Source organism: Rhinolophus sinicus, linkage group LG07 (assembly GCF_036562045.2).
Source record: "Rhinolophus sinicus isolate RSC01 linkage group LG07, ASM3656204v1, whole genome shotgun sequence".
In the NCBI taxonomy this organism is placed as follows: Eukaryota; Metazoa; Chordata; class Mammalia; order Chiroptera; family Rhinolophidae; genus Rhinolophus; species Rhinolophus sinicus.
Window position 1 is genome coordinate 49,139,870 of NC_133757.1, and position 15,075 is coordinate 49,154,944.

The window sequence follows — 15,075 nt, forward strand, 5'->3', positions numbered from 1 at the left end:
TTATTCTCTTTGGTCTTTTCACCCATCCCAGTTCCCCGCTCAGCCCATCTGACTCTCCTTTCTTCATTTTTCCATATGTCTCCCTCCAGCTTGCTTTCCTTCTTGAAGCTGGCAGGGAAGAGGGGCAGAAGGAAAACAAGACACCTAAGGCTTTTCAGCCAGAAGCTGGGAAGGAACATGAGGCCCGTGGACATTCATTCATAGATTTATTCAGCTCTCAGTGGATACCTGCCTTGTGCTAGGTGCCAGGGTATAGGATGGAATAAGACCTCGCCCTGCCCTCACGTGCTTAGTGGGCATGCAGGGCACCCCACTTCTAAGTACCCATTTCTATATTAGGTAGGGGAACTATAGATGCTAACAAGGCAAACCCCGAAATCTCAGGGGCTCAGCACAATAGAACACAATTCTAACTCACCCAGCAGCCCAGTGATGTGTTCAGTGGACAGCCTTCCACGTGGTGATTCTGGGCCCCAGGCCCCTTCCATGTTGTGGCTCCAAAGTCACTGCCAAAGGAAAAAAGAGAGCATGGAGTATTGTATAAGAGATGTCTATGGGCCAGGCCTGGGTCATACGTCACTTGTGCCCACATCCCATTGGCCAGAACCAAGTAGTGGCCTTGAAACATCATCCCTGGCCGAGCAGTCACCTTGCAGCAATCATTTCTATCCCGGGACGGGAGCAGGAATCTTTGGTGGACACTGGCCATCCTTGTCACAGATGATCAAGAGCCAGCGGGGCACTGTCTTCCTGTCATTCACGCCTCACTGGCCATAGTCTCTACCTTCAATCCCTTTCATCCCCTTTTCCTAGGAGCCTGGGAAGCACATGGCTGGTGCTGATGTGTACAAAGACTGAACACATCCAGGGCCATCCTGAGCCTCTCTCGCCCCCTCTAACAAAGGGGGACCTTACTCCCTGCTCTCAGGAGCATCCACCCTCAGTGAGCCCAGATTTCCAGGGGACTCAGTAATCTCGTTAATTAGCATTAACCATGAGCTCAGCACGCTTCTGAGTGCTCTCTCCAGCATCATCCCATTTCACTCCCTTCACCATTCCTGAAGCAGTTGCAAGCATTGTCCCTGTTTTCCGGATGAGGAAACTGAGGCATAGTAGACATTAAGCAACTTGACTGAGGACTCACAGAGCCTGACCTTCCAACTCCAGAGCCCAGACTTGAAATACTTGAAATGCTACATTATAGAAAGCCATGTTAGAACCTCGTGCCTCCAACCAGATATAGCAGCAGGCACACTGACCTTTCAGTACCCCACCCTGCCCCCCCAGTCCGGGACCCCGTCTCCACCCCGGGGCGCTCATAATGACACAGACATTTTCTTGCTGCCTTAACACGGCTCCTTCAGCTCCAAAGGTGTAAGCATTTTCCTTTGAGCTCCTCTGTCAAATTAGCCAGGGCTGCTCCACCAAAGGTGGCCTTAATTGGATCTAATTTCCCAGACAGGAAGAGCCATCTATCACGCCGACAAGTTCACGTTTAAAACTTTTTAGAGATTAATTTCTTCCTCGCCCTGCCAATTAATCGACACCACCCCAGCAAGGAGCATGGCTCAGCGGGCAGACCTTTGCCAGTCTTTCATTCCAGGCCTTAGCCCCTTTGCTGCCCTAACACCCACCCTCAGCTCCCTTCTCAGCCCTGCATAGGCCAGAGGACAGGCCAGTGTGCCAGGGAGGGAAATGTGACAGTGGAAAGGATACTAGTGACCATCTAGCCCAGCTCCCGTGTTTCATAGTAGAATAAACCAAGTAACTTGCCCCAGGTCACACAGCTCAGGCAATGGGGATAAAAAGATGGCTAGCACACAGTTCCTACCCTTGGAGAAGTCTCACCGTCCAATGGAAGAAAACAAGCATTTTCTGAGCATCGGGAGCTTCAGCTATAGTTAGTTAATCCTCACAACAGCTCTGATTCAAAGGTGTAGTAATGTCCATCTTACAGATGAGAAAACTGAGGCTTAAAGAAATTACGTAATTTTCCCAAGGCCGAGCATCTGGAAAGGGTCATAATAAGAATTCAGATCTGGGTCTCACTGTCCTCAAAGCATAGGCTCGTTCCTGTGGCCCATGTGAGATGGTTAAATGGCCCGGTTACCATCCTGTACTGAAGCTGGCTGGTACTGGCTTACAGCTGCTCATAGGAGCTATTTGTATATGCCGCTTCCCAACTCCATGTTCAAGGCCATCCAAGTTAATAGTTTAAAATGGGCCCTTGTGGGAATACTTAGGCCTTTTGATGAGCTGGGTGTCAAGCATTTGCCAGCGTACCACTGCCATGATTACTGCCATATTTTTGTTATAACAAAAAACAAAGAAAAGCCAAACACAGGCTGACAAATTTGTGGTCTGTTTTAATTGCTTATATTTAATAGAATAACTTATTTATACACTAAAAAAAATTCAATATAGTTATGTTACTCATGTAATTAAGGAAATTATTTTATAACTATTAATTCTCAGTGCACTATAGGTTGAACTGTCCAGTAATGAGTCACAAGTAGGAACATGTGTGAACATTGGTAGCTTTCAGTCCAGTCACTGGATTTCTATGACAATATGAATAAACAGTGCCAAACATGGGTCTAAGCTTTCCATGGTAACGAAATTAATCCCACAATAGCCCTATAAGGTAGGTCCTATTATTGTTCCCTTTTGACCAGATGAGGAAACTGAGGCACACAGATTTTAAGTAACTAGTTCCAAGTGATAAAAACTAGTAAGATCATGTCAACAGTCTAAATAAAAGGTCCTTAGTGTCTGACCTTGAAGCCACATGGCCCTCTTGCCCTGTTTTCCAGCCACCAATCCCGTCATTGGCCTTGATTTTCCCACATCCAAAAATACTTCCTCCTCATGGGGTTATATTGCCCAGCTCTGGGGTCCCAGTTCCCAGGCCTGCGTGCTCTCCCCTTCCGCCGTGAGCCCCGTCTCACCCCACCAGGACACACGCGCACAAGTGCGCACACGGCCAGATCATTTGATTTTGCCAGCGTCGCTCCTTCGTGCCCTCACTCTCTCCTCCTCCTTCCCTTGCTCTTTGCTCCTTCCCTGATCTCCCCTGGCCCACCCATACTCTCTCTCACGCACCCCTCTCTCCTGCAGGTGAAATCACCACCTCGACTCTGCTTGACCGAGAGACCAAGGCTGAATACATCCTCATCGTCCGAGCAGTGGATGGGGGTGTGGGCCACAACCAGAAGACGGGCATTGCCACTGTGAGTGCCCGCCCCTCCCATGCCCTCCAGCTCCCCCTGTGCTGTCCAGGCTGCTGCTCCCCAGCTCATCTTCAGGTTGCACCTGGGCACTTTGTCCTGAGGCAGCGTGAGGCATTGTGGGGGTGGGGTGAGAGGGCAGGTGCCAACTCAGTGTCAGTGCTGGGGATACTCCCGCTATGGGAAGGAAGGCATTCCCACCTGGGACATGGGGCCACTGAGGGGGAGCACATATATTCTCTTCTGCCCCCAAAAGACCAGCTGGGAAGGTAGGAGAAGGCATGAGACCCAGAGGCCCCTCCCAGGTATTCCTGCCAGGAAGAATGGCTCAGAGCAGGAAGCAGGGCCCTTGAAGGGTGCAGGGGTCTCGTCACCACCCGGCCCGCCTGTGGTGCTGAGGAATGATGCCTGCGTTTGCCTATTACGCGCAAGTAGGGCCCACGAAGGCCCAGAGGCCCCATCCAAGGCCTCATCATCTCACCAAGGAGCCTCAGAGTAGGAAGCGAGATTAAGGCTGTTTGAGGATCCTGACTGAGCTCTTAAGTGCAGAAGAGAAGGGGGGAAGCGAGAAGCAGTAAGCGTGAACTTCCTCTCCTTTGTGGGACAGAAAGCAGGAGGACCAGGTGACAGGTCACTCAGCCACCTCCCCTTCTTGATCTTCCTTCGCTTTCTTTGGCTCTCCCTCGGGACCCCTCTCCTGACCTCTCCCCATCACCTTCACCCTCCCCGCAGCAGCTTCCCCCAGCCTTGCCCAGCCGGAGGGGCGGGGTTGGCACTGCTTGGCCAGGGACTTGGCAGAAAAATCCCCAGTGCCCTATCCAGTCGCAAGAGACCCCTGCTAATAGGATTCAGAGCTCTATAAATAATATACCTGGTGACAGGTGAACAGGGAAATTGTCTGGCTTATAGCTGAGACTGACTGGGAAGCTTAAGGGATTCTATCAGACCCCCACCCTACACCTCCCCACCCTGTCAGTCACCTTCAGCCAAGACTCGGGGTGGGTGGGACAAGTCCCAGGTCCCAGGAAGGATTTCAGGGGCCACCTCATCTGCTCCTCGACCACCTGATGGGACACCACCTAAACTCTCTGTCCTTGAAAGCCCAGGCCCTGCCCCAAAGCCCCAATGCAGGTAGAGCTGTGCAATTAATGCCAAGATGCCCCGTAGGCATCTGAATATGTCTCCCTCATGGGCCCTGCCCTTGCGAAGCTCACCTAGGCATGACCCACACCACCCCTGGGCTTCACAGGTCAACATCACCCTCCTGGACATCAATGACAACCACCCCACCTGGAAGGATGCACCCTATTACATCAACCTGGTGGAGATGACGCCTCCCGACTCTGACGTGACCACGGTAAGTGGTGCTGGGATAGCAGCACTGCCAGGCTGCCCTTCAAAGAGTATCTGCCATCCCCACGTGCACCCTTGGGCCTGCCCATGTGGGGCTCATGGACGTCATGATTTTCTCTGAGCCATCTCTTGGAGCAGAGTTGCAGAAGCTCTCTCACAGGGTGAAAGGTAGTCAGAAGTCAGGGGAAAGCCCGTGCCCAATCCTCAGGGAAGGTGGGCTTCAGGCTTTGTCAAAGGGAGCACAGGTGGCCAAGGGACAGTGCCAGGGGTGGTCGGGCTGGTTCAGCTTGTAGCCACACTTGCCCTGAAACCCAGGACTTTGGTCACCCCCTTAGAAGAGCCCCCACCCTCCCCTGCAAGGCACACGTCTCTCCCTCAAATTGCATAAGCTTCACCTCTGCCCTCAGCACCTTTCCTTCAGCCCTTCTGTCACTGCAGCCACTGGCCTGGGTCAGCTGGCCCCAGGGCTGACCCAGCAGGGGGTTTGAAGTTCACCCAAAGATTTTCTGCCATGAGATGTTCCAGGTTTGTATAGACCCCTGTGCACGCTGCATGTGTGTACATACAAGTGCTGTGTGCAGGGGTGTGACTCAAGGTGGGCAGGGGAAAACATGGCCAAAGCCTGGGGGTATCCAGAATGGAGACCAGCTTCCTGGGGAAACTGTGGAAAACCGGGGTTGTGCACCCTACTGATCTGCTCTGCTCCAGGATTCACGTTTGTGAGGCCTTCTCCCCCATACTTGTACCCCATTTGGCCTCATTTGGGGAGGTTGGTCCCCAATGTCCAGCCCCGCAGCCACCCAGCAAGCCCCAGGATGGACACACATCTAATGGTTCATGACAACCATTTATTAAAGTTCTGAGATGTGCCCGGCGCTGTGCTAGGGGCTTCTCATGAATTCCTTCCTCCTCCTGGTCCTCATGTGGCAGACGGACTCATCGCTCCCACTGTACTATGTAGGACACGAGGCTTAGAGTTTGAGGGCTTCGCCCAAGGTCCCAAAGCTAGTAAGAGGTAGTGCCAGAGCTCGACCCCAGCTCTGAAACTACCTGGCCCAGGCCTTATCCCTCTTCTGGCTCAGGGGTGCCCTGGCAGGTGACCGAGGTCCTGAGAAACTGGAGAACGTGAGTGGGATGAGAGGAGGGATGGTATTTTCACATCCAGCTCTCCAGGAAGGCTGCCCCACCCTGAACTCAAGCAATCTGGGGTGGTGATCCCTAGCCTCTCCGGTCCGATCCCTCATCAGCTACAGAGAGAGAGTGGTGACATGGTCCACCTGGGTCTAGATGGGACAGGATGTCAACCTAGAAGGAAGGGGCTAGGGGTCTTGGCCATCACACCTTCCTGTCCTCCTTTCCACGTGTTCGAGATCTGAATGGTTCTCAACTGGTGGGCAGGTCCCCTGCCCGAGATTCCAGTAGGGCTGGGGCAAGGCATCTGGAGTCGGAGGTTTTCAAAGCCCCAATGGGAGGATTCCTTCCAACCCCGAGTCAGATTTGGAAACCATTACCCTAAGCCACTTCCATGTGCTCAGCCTCCAGATGTAATGGGAGCTCTCTGCTGCCACCTCGTGGGCACTTGGGCTCTAGCCCAGGACAAGCCCAGCTGGGGACCCCAAGAGCTGGGGCTGGATGCCCAACTCCAAACCCATCTGGTCATCTTTTACCTTTGATTTATGTGTCTGGGAAGTTCCTCCCAGAGGGAATTGAGGGGCAAGCGAAGTATCCCTGAGAGAAAGTGGCTGCACAGGTCACCAGCTAGGGGTGACGCTATTGCAGAGTCCACCTGCTGGGCAAAGCTAGGAGGTCTGCTGGGCTGGGACTGCATTCAGCCTTGGGCGTTTCCCAGCTCTGTTCCCAGTGGCCCTCGCTGGGTCTCTAGCCTTTTCTCGCATCCTTCTGAGCCATAAGCAGGTATGGACAGGGGCCTGCTACCCAGCGCCCCCTCCTCCTCACTCTCCAGCAAACCTCCACAATCCTCCAGTGAGTACCTACTGTGTGCCAGGTCCCATGCTTAGCAGGCTCAGGAGTGCAGGAAGCAATAACGCTTCTGCTGTGCCGTCAGAGGGCTTCCTGTCACTCTTAAGCTCAAACCCGCCACTGGTCTCATCTCACCCAGTATAAAAGCCAGGGTCCCTACCAGACCCACCTGGCCCATGAGATCTGCCCTCCCTTTACCTCTAGGGACACAGACATGTGAGCCCACCCTTCAGTAAAGAGCGGACATAGCCGTTCCTCCCTCAGCCACAGGGTTGGGGCTGTCAGGCTTTTCAGTGACCCATAGTAGTGTCTGAGACTTGAAAAAAAAAAAAAATGACTCAGAAGCTCAAAAAGAAACGGGCAACATCAACATGAAAACGTGTTATGTTAAACAGCTACCAAGTATATTGTGGCATTAGTAAGTATGAAATTTAGTGTTTGTAAAAATGTCATTACATTTGAGGACAAACTGTAGGTTAGATTTTCTAGACTTCTTGAGAATTTTTCAGAATGCTCCGGAATTTACAATTATGTGTGATGATTGCCAGGAAAACAGAAGTCAAGCAGCCTATATACAGTAATTGAGTTTGTCATAGCAAAATAATTTCAAAAGGCGTGGTCATAAAAATTCTTTCAAATTTTATAGCCATGAAATGCATGCATACATACATATGTGGGTATGTTTTAATATTATTGCAAGGGCCCCCTGGGGCTTTCTAAGGCCTCACAGTGACCCAGGATCACTTCGCTGTGGCGAAGGTGTGAGGAAAGAAGGCTGCAGTGCAGGGAACAGCTAACCCAGAGGTGACATCCAGGAGGAGGGTGACCCACCTCCTGACTCATCACCGACCACCCTTCTCACACCCACCACACCTCTTTCCCCCAATACACACACTGGCTTTTCGGTTTCCTGAACCCACTAAACTCCTGCCTCAGAGCCTCTACACAAGCTCTTCCTCCCCAGCCCCCAAAGTGCTCTTCTTCCTCTGCTCCCTCAGACCTGCTTTTCCCATGGCTCATTCTCCTCCCTCTGTCCCAACTTAAAATGCCACCTCCAAAGAGAAGTACTCCCTAACTGCCCTGCCTTAAGTAGCTGCGCCCCTCTCCAGACTCTGTTTCTTTCAAAGCTGGTCCCACCACCTTGTTAGGTTCCTTGCTTATTAAGAGGCAGTTGTAGCTTAGTGATTCAATGGGCAGCTTCTGATACCAAAATGTCTAGGCTCTACTCCTAGCCATACCACTTACCAGCTGTGTGACTCTGGGCAAGTTACTTAAGCTCTCTGTGCTCCAAGTGTCTCATCTAGAAAAATGGGGATTGTTAGATTCCCTACCTGAAAGGACTGTGCCTTGTACTTAATGAGCTAAAATACACAAAGTACACTGGCACACAGTGAGGGGTTGAAAAATGACAGCTTTTGTCACCATCACCTGCCTCCCTTGTTCACCACTGAACCCCTATGCTTAGCACAGTGCCAGGCACATTGTAAATATTCAAAATATTTGCTAATGAAGGTTGTTGAAGTACTTATTTACCTTTCTTCCCCAGCCTACCTGGCCCCCCAGCTCTGCCAGGTCAGGTTGGGTCTTCCTGTTAGAGGGAGACTAGAGCATATGACCTGGGACTCTCCCAAGGGCCCCTCTGGCCCCAACCCCTGGAATCCGAGGCACGGGGAGATCCCAGTAATTTTTCAGAGCTTGTGTGCAGACGAATGTGTACCCGCATTCAAGTACACTCGGACGTGGCCAGCCTTGTGTGTCTGTGTGCACAGGTGTGCACTGAAGGTGTCTACTGCATCGGCGTGAGCTTTCAGAGTGACTGTTCTCTGTCTGCAAGTGGCTCCACTCTCCCTCCTACCTCCTTCCTGCAGCCTGCTTCAAGGACCTGGCTGATGGGCATTGATTTAGAGCCTTTCAAAGCCCTCCAGCAAAATAAAGGAGAGGGGAGAGGGAGAGAATTAGTCCCGTCAGGCCAAGAGAAAAATGACGAGCGTGAAATGGGAAATAAATGAGGGGAAAGCGGTGAGAGTCTACACAATCGCCGGCAAGGAGTCCACAGGGGTCCAGCCCACTGCCCTCTCCTGTGCCCCCAGCCCACCCCACGACCAGTGAGTGGGCTAACAGGCCAGATATCAGTGCCCACCCACTCCTAGTGTCATTCAGAACCAGCTACCCCAGGCGCCCTCAGACACTCAGGTGGGGAGGGGGAGAAGATAGGAAAAGCCCCCCACCTCATGTGAACTTGATCTCAGTGTATTCAGCAACAGGCTGTTGGTCCGGAACAGGTTGTTTAACTGCCTTCTACCTCAGTTTCCCTACCCAGATCAACGCGGATAAGAACTATGTAAATGGAGAGAGAATGTTATAGAAATGCAGGGCTTGCTGGCCACTTTTGTCCCTCAGCGGGATGACTGCCTGGCTGAAACGACGCCTGGGGTGCCTACGAGCCCTGTTCCCTGTTGTCAATACAGGGAGTGATTGCATCCCATTATAGAGGCTGGGGAAACTGAGGCAGCATGCTCACAGCACAATGAGGGGTCCTCGGGCCTGGAAGGCTGCCCCCACCCCACCTTTTGGTGCAGCAAGGCTGGGAAGTGAGGGGGTGGGTTGAGCAGTCTGGGGTGGGAGCAGGGCTGTGTCCCACTGTCTGAAGCAGATGGGTCCTGAAGTAACTCGGGGTTCAGCACCCACTTCAGCCTCTCCCACTGGCCTCCTGAGGCCCAGGGGCTGATGGGAGCCCTTGGCCACAGTGGCCCATCTGTCTGTTCTGGTCTGCTGACCCCAGAGACACCTCGCTGGGGATTAAGCCAGAGGACGGACAGATTCTGCTGCCAAAGCACAAAAGGCCCCACATCAAGTAAGATAAAGGAGCTGATGGGGCCAGGCTGTCATCCCCAAGTGCCCTGGAGTGAGGAATGACACTGTCCTGATGTGACCCCGGGGACTGCAGTCACCCCCCTGCGCTGGCCTTGTCCACCTCTGGGGCTGCGGTGGCCCCTGCAGCACAGGCAGGAGGACCACTGAGGGGTGGGTGCCACTGCTGTCCTGGGGCCTGAGGGGGCCTGCACGGTGGGAGCTGGGTTGACCCCAAGGCTGGTGTTGTGTGACCTTGAGTCTGGCCTCTCTGAGTTCTGCCTTCCCCTCATGGGAGACAAAAAGCTAGAGAAGTTCCCTCCAGAGCAGGGGGTGGGCGGGCACAGGGACCTGGGAGAGAACAGCTGTGAGGTTTGTGGCCCTGGGTTAGGACAGCACTGAGGTTGATCCCTTCACAGAGTGGGAATACAAGTGGGGAACTAAGGGGGACACTGGAAAGTTAAAGGAGCCAGTGTCTGAGGCCCCTATCCTGAGACCCTGCGCCTCCTGGGAATGTCATTCTCCCACAGGGACACTCGGCTTGCTCCTGCAGCCGCCCCTCCCCCAGTCCCATGACTATCTCAACGTGCTAGGACCCCCCCCCTGCAAACTGACTGCTTGTCCACGGCTCCCTTCCGATGCCTTGTCATCCGTGGTGTCACAGAGGCCTAATTCTTTTCAAATCACCTCACAAGCAAAAGCTCCAAAGGAAGAGAGGCTTTGATGATGAGGAACCCAGTTCCCAAAATCCAGGGTTTCAAATCCTTCCAAAAGCTCAGTCAAGGGTTCAGACTCCCCAGCCCTTTCCAGCCACACCCTGAAGAATTCCTTGGTCATGGACCTACTGGGGCCCCCCTGCTCTCCCAGAAGCTTGTGAGTATGTTACCCCGCATGTGTGGAAAGGAAAGACTCTAAGACATGTTGGCAGTATTGCCTGCTGGTACGGGACCCAGAGCCACTTCCTGGCTAGGAGGCTTTGGGAGCTTTGCTGACCCTCATCTGTGAAATGGGCATCATTGCAGGCATCTACCTCATAAGGCTCTTGACGTAGTACGTGGAGAAGGAGCCTCCTATATGCTGGTATGTGCTGGGTGTTGCTTTTTAAGATCAGGAGGCGGCAGCTTAAGTGGGGAAGGGGACTTACCTAAGGTCAAGACTGAGTGGGTAAAGAAGCCAAGGAGCCCGGGACTTCCCCTGCTGGTTCATCTTCTGACCGTCCCGCCTCTCGATCCCCATGAGACCTCCCTGCTGGAGCCAGGAGGGAGGCCCACTTTCTGGCTGTGAGTGGGGAACCCGGGACTGACGCGTGAGCTCACACAACCCAGGCATGCAGCCTGGATGCAGAGACGCCCTCCCTGGGCAAGGCTCAGTGGAGGATTGGTCCCCTCCCTCCTGGTCAGGTGGCGGCTGTGGACCCAGACCTGGGGGAGAACGGCACCCTGGTGTACAGCATCCATCCGCCCAACAAGTTCTACCGCATCAACAGCACCACAGGCAAGATCCGCACCACCCACGTCATGCTGGACCGGGAGAACCCCGACCCCCACGAGGCGGAGCTCATGCGCAAAATCATCATCTCTGTCACAGACTGTACGTGCCCTCCGTGCCCCCACAACCCCCCACCCCGGGGATGGGGACCCTGATGCCTCCCTGGTAGCTTGTCCTCTGGGGGTTCTGGGCCACCCCAAGGAAGGCTGTGTCTTAATGACTGAGAGAGTAGTAATACCCTTTCCCAGTTGTCACCCCACCCCCAGAGCACCCTCAGGAGTGGGGGGTGGCGGGGGTTAGGGTGTGCAAGGCCCAGGCTGCTCCCTGGAGGGGCCACTGGGGTGAAGGGTCACTCGACCTGCCCCTGTCCCCACTCATCTTCTCCCTGGCCCCTTTTCTCCTGCACCCCTCTTTCTCTCTCCTCGCTCCACCTCTCTGTCCCCTCGCCCATCCCAGGCGGCAGGCCCCCTCTGAAAGCCACCAGCAGTGCCACTGTGTTTGTGAATCTCTTGGACCTCAATGACAACGACCCCATCTTTCAGAACTTGCCTTTCGTGGCAGAGGTGCTGGAAGGCACCCTTGCAGGGGTCTCCGTCTACCAGGTGAGCTTTCCTTTCCCAGCCTGGGATCTTGCTGTCTGTCTCCCTCACTGTGGGTGCCTAGCCTCGCGCCGAGCCCTTCGCAGGGTCAGGACAGCGGAGATTACCAGGTAGGACGATCCATGCCAGGCTTGGGGAACCAGTGCCCTGAGAGATGCTGATGGAAAGCTTCCTGGAGGAGGAATTTGAGCTGGGTCTTGAAGGACAGGTGGATTTGGAGAGGTGAAGGCAAATCACCCCAGGAGACAGATAAATGAGGGAGGGAGAAAAGAAGGGAGGGAAGGAGAGAAAGAGAATTCTGGGAAGCCAAATCAGAGACTTTCAGGGCCTGATTATCGAGGTCTTTCCCAAGCCTGTAGGTGGTTCTAGGACACAAAGAAAGTTAGGTGAAGATAGCCCAGAGGGCAGCCCCATCTCCTGTGCTCGCCCATAACCCCCTAGGCAGCTCCACACAGTGGGTGGGATTCTCCCCCCTTTTCAGGAGACTTGAAGAGACTTGCCCAAGTCCCTTTGGCCAAGAAGAGGTAGCAACAGGTCTTGAACCTGGGTCCTCTTCCTCCTGCTCCATCACCCTTATGGTCATGGAGGCCCTGACAATGCTGGTTCAGGGAAAATGATGCCCTAACAGGGGCTGTTAGAAACACTGGATGGCCCCTGCAGTTAAGAATGTGGGCTTTGGAATCTGACCAATATGGGTGTGGATCCCAACTCCACCACCTGTGTGCTGGGTGACTTGGAGCAAACGACTTAACCTCTCTGGGCCTCAGAATGCTCACCTGTGAAATGGGGATCATAACAGTACGTGCCTGGCCGTGCTGTGGCATTCAGTCAGACACAGGTGTAAAGCCGCCTGGCATTTGGACGGCAGGAGAGACACTGCAGCTGATGTGTTCACTCTATGTCTATCGTCATACTCGAGAGACAGCGGGATCCAGTGGCAAAGGGTTGGCCTGATCCCATCAAAGAAGACAAGCTGTTTGTCAGCCAGAGGGAAGCTTGGGGACGCCCTGCAGACCCACTGCGCCTCAGCTTCTTTATCTGTAAAAGTTGGTGTAACGTGTTCTTTGACCGATTCCAGGGAACATTTTCCTCAGACCTCCAGCAGGGGGAGCCGAGATCCCGGGAACAACGGCCAGTCCCTGAGGAGTCCCCACATGGGAGTGGTGGGGAGTGAGAGAGGGAGTGAGGCCTCAGAACGGGTTCTCGGGGAGCTCACAGACAGCAGAGAAAGCAAATGCCCACCAGCACAACTTCTGAGTTCACAGAAGAACTGGCTCAAAATCATGAGAAGATGATTGAAGGATCTGGGAGCATTTATCTTGCCAACTGTCTTCAGATCCAGGAAGAGGGTTTTGACTTGAGCTCTGAGGTCCCCCGGGTCCCCTCTAGGACCTTGACCAATAGTGATTTCTGCTGGATGTGCAGAAGAACTTTCTCCAAGGACTAGAGCTGTGTGCAGAGAAATTAGAAATCGTGAGCCCGTGATCCAGTAAAGCATTCAAGCTGAACGTGGACACTCTTTGTCCAGCTTGCTAGATATGAATTAGCCCAGATGACCTTGGCATTGCCTTTCAATCCTGAGAGTCTTGGCTTGATGCAAAGCTCTTATTTCAACTCTCATTATACATTTTTTTCAAATGTCTTGAACTCTCTTCTGTAAAACTTTCAACACAATCAGGGTCTCGAGTCAGAATCTCTCCCATCAGGACGGGACATGCCGACGGGAAGAGCGTAGGGATTTGGGAGGAGGCTTGCCTGCACGTGGCCTCCATGGCTTTTTAAAATCAATAATCAAATCCTCTCATGACTTTTAAAAATTGATCCTTGATATTATCTTATTTGTGTTGTCTTACAAATCAAAACAAAGCAGGGGAGGGAATCCTGATAATTGAGCATTCTCGGTAGTTGAGCTCCACAAGATCAAGGGGTGTGAGCTGTAACAACTGCTCCAGGCCAGTGTCCTGGGGGCTGGAAGGGGAGGGGAGACTGTCATACTGCGGTGTTTAGAGGGCTGGTGCCAGCTTGGGTAAATCTGGGAGGGCTTCCTAACATGGTAAGCAGGGTTCTGAGAGGGGACAGTTGTAGGGACCTGAACTCTTCTTCTCAAACATCCCTTCTGCACCCCACCCCTCGCCCCACTTGGTGCATCTGGACACCTCTCAGCTCTGACATGCTGCCCCCTTAGAGGACATCTGGCAGGGTGCACTGGGGACAGTAGCTGGGCTGGAGACTCCGAGGGGAGCAGGTGTTTCCAGCTGGAGCTGAGCATGGGTCAGTGGGAAGGGGGGAGTAGGGGACACTTCTCAGGAGAGAAGGGTCAGGCCATGTGTCCCCATTCCTCACGCAGCCACTCCTCTCCCTCAGGTGGTGGCCATCGACCTGGACGAGGGCCTGAATGGGCTGGTGTCCTACCGCATGCAGGTGGGCATACCCCGTATGGACTTCCGCATCAACAGCAGCAGCGGCGTGGTGGTCACCACCACCGAGCTGGACCGCGAGCGCATCGCTGAGTACCAGCTGCGGGTGGTGGCCAGTGACGCGGGCACGCCCAGCAAGAGCTCCACCAGCACACTCACCATCCGAGGTGAGAGGGGTAGCAGTGCCTCCTGCTGGATGCTGGGCATGGGCCCTGGGGCGGTGTGGGGAGTGCACATGCCTTCCTTGCTGTCCCTCAGCCATGCGGACGCAGGCTGCCTTCTAGTAGGGTGCCCCCCTGTGCTATAGCCATTCAACAAGCAGAGCCTTCTCTGTCTCCAAGTCAAAATGCCAGCAACCCTTCTCCCACCTGGCCACTGCCTTCAGTGCCCCAGAGCCAGCGGCAGTGGCCTGGACCCATTGCCAAGGTCCCCCTCTTTGATCCTGGCAAAAGCAGAAAGGGCCTGAGCAGGGGCGGGGGCCCTTGCACTAATAAATAGTCTGGGGGAGGTTGCAGAGCCCCTTGTCTTCTTTGAAGGCCAGAGATTTTATTTGGACAGGAAAAGGGAACCATCCCTTCGCATGTGCCTGGAATCTCAGTGGAAGGGCATCACCCTGGGAAGAGGGCAGCTGGGATTCTCAGACTCCCTGAGATTCCTCCTCCCCTTGGGGCCCTCTCAATAATTCCCACCTGTCTCCACCTTCTATGGGGCGGAGCCAAGGAGGGTTACTGTTTCTCCATCACTCTGGCTATATATTTAATTCTCAGGACAAAACTGGGGCACTGATGTGAGCTATTGCCAAAGGGCCAGGAATAACCCCCAGGATATAAGTGCAGAGTATAACCGGCGAGACGTGGCCTGCTCTCTAGGACAGGCCCGGTTCCATCCTGGCTCCTGCCAGCCTCCATGGGATGGGAGCGGTTAGCTCCGCATAGGCACAAACATTCACCCTCCTTAATCATGACCTGAGACGGTGAAGATGAGAGAGCCGAGCATTCTTTCTCCCATTGCCATTGATCCACGTCTTGTGTTGTGGGCTCCTGGTGCCGGTGTGAGGACCTACTTCTATGCCAGTGATTGACAGGGAGGACGTCCAATCCTCTCAGAGAGGACCCACAGATTTTTCTCCAAGGCTCAACAGAAGCCATGTCACCAAATGAG

The 15,075-nt window shown here is 53.8% G+C and overlaps 1 protein-coding gene across 1 annotated transcript in view; it reads left to right on the top strand.

Moving 5' to 3' along the window:
• Positions 1 to 15,075, top strand: part of LOC141572941 (cadherin-23) — a 314,361-nt gene that overhangs the window by 276,802 nt on the left and 22,484 nt on the right. The window contains exons 20-24 of the mRNA XM_074339566.1: positions 3,118 to 3,230; positions 4,477 to 4,584; positions 10,811 to 11,000; positions 11,355 to 11,500; positions 13,862 to 14,081. Coding sequence (XP_074195667.1) covers positions 3,118 to 3,230; positions 4,477 to 4,584; positions 10,811 to 11,000; positions 11,355 to 11,500; positions 13,862 to 14,081 — 777 coding nt within the window. The remainder of the gene's footprint in view (positions 1 to 3,117; positions 3,231 to 4,476; positions 4,585 to 10,810; positions 11,001 to 11,354; positions 11,501 to 13,861; positions 14,082 to 15,075) is intronic.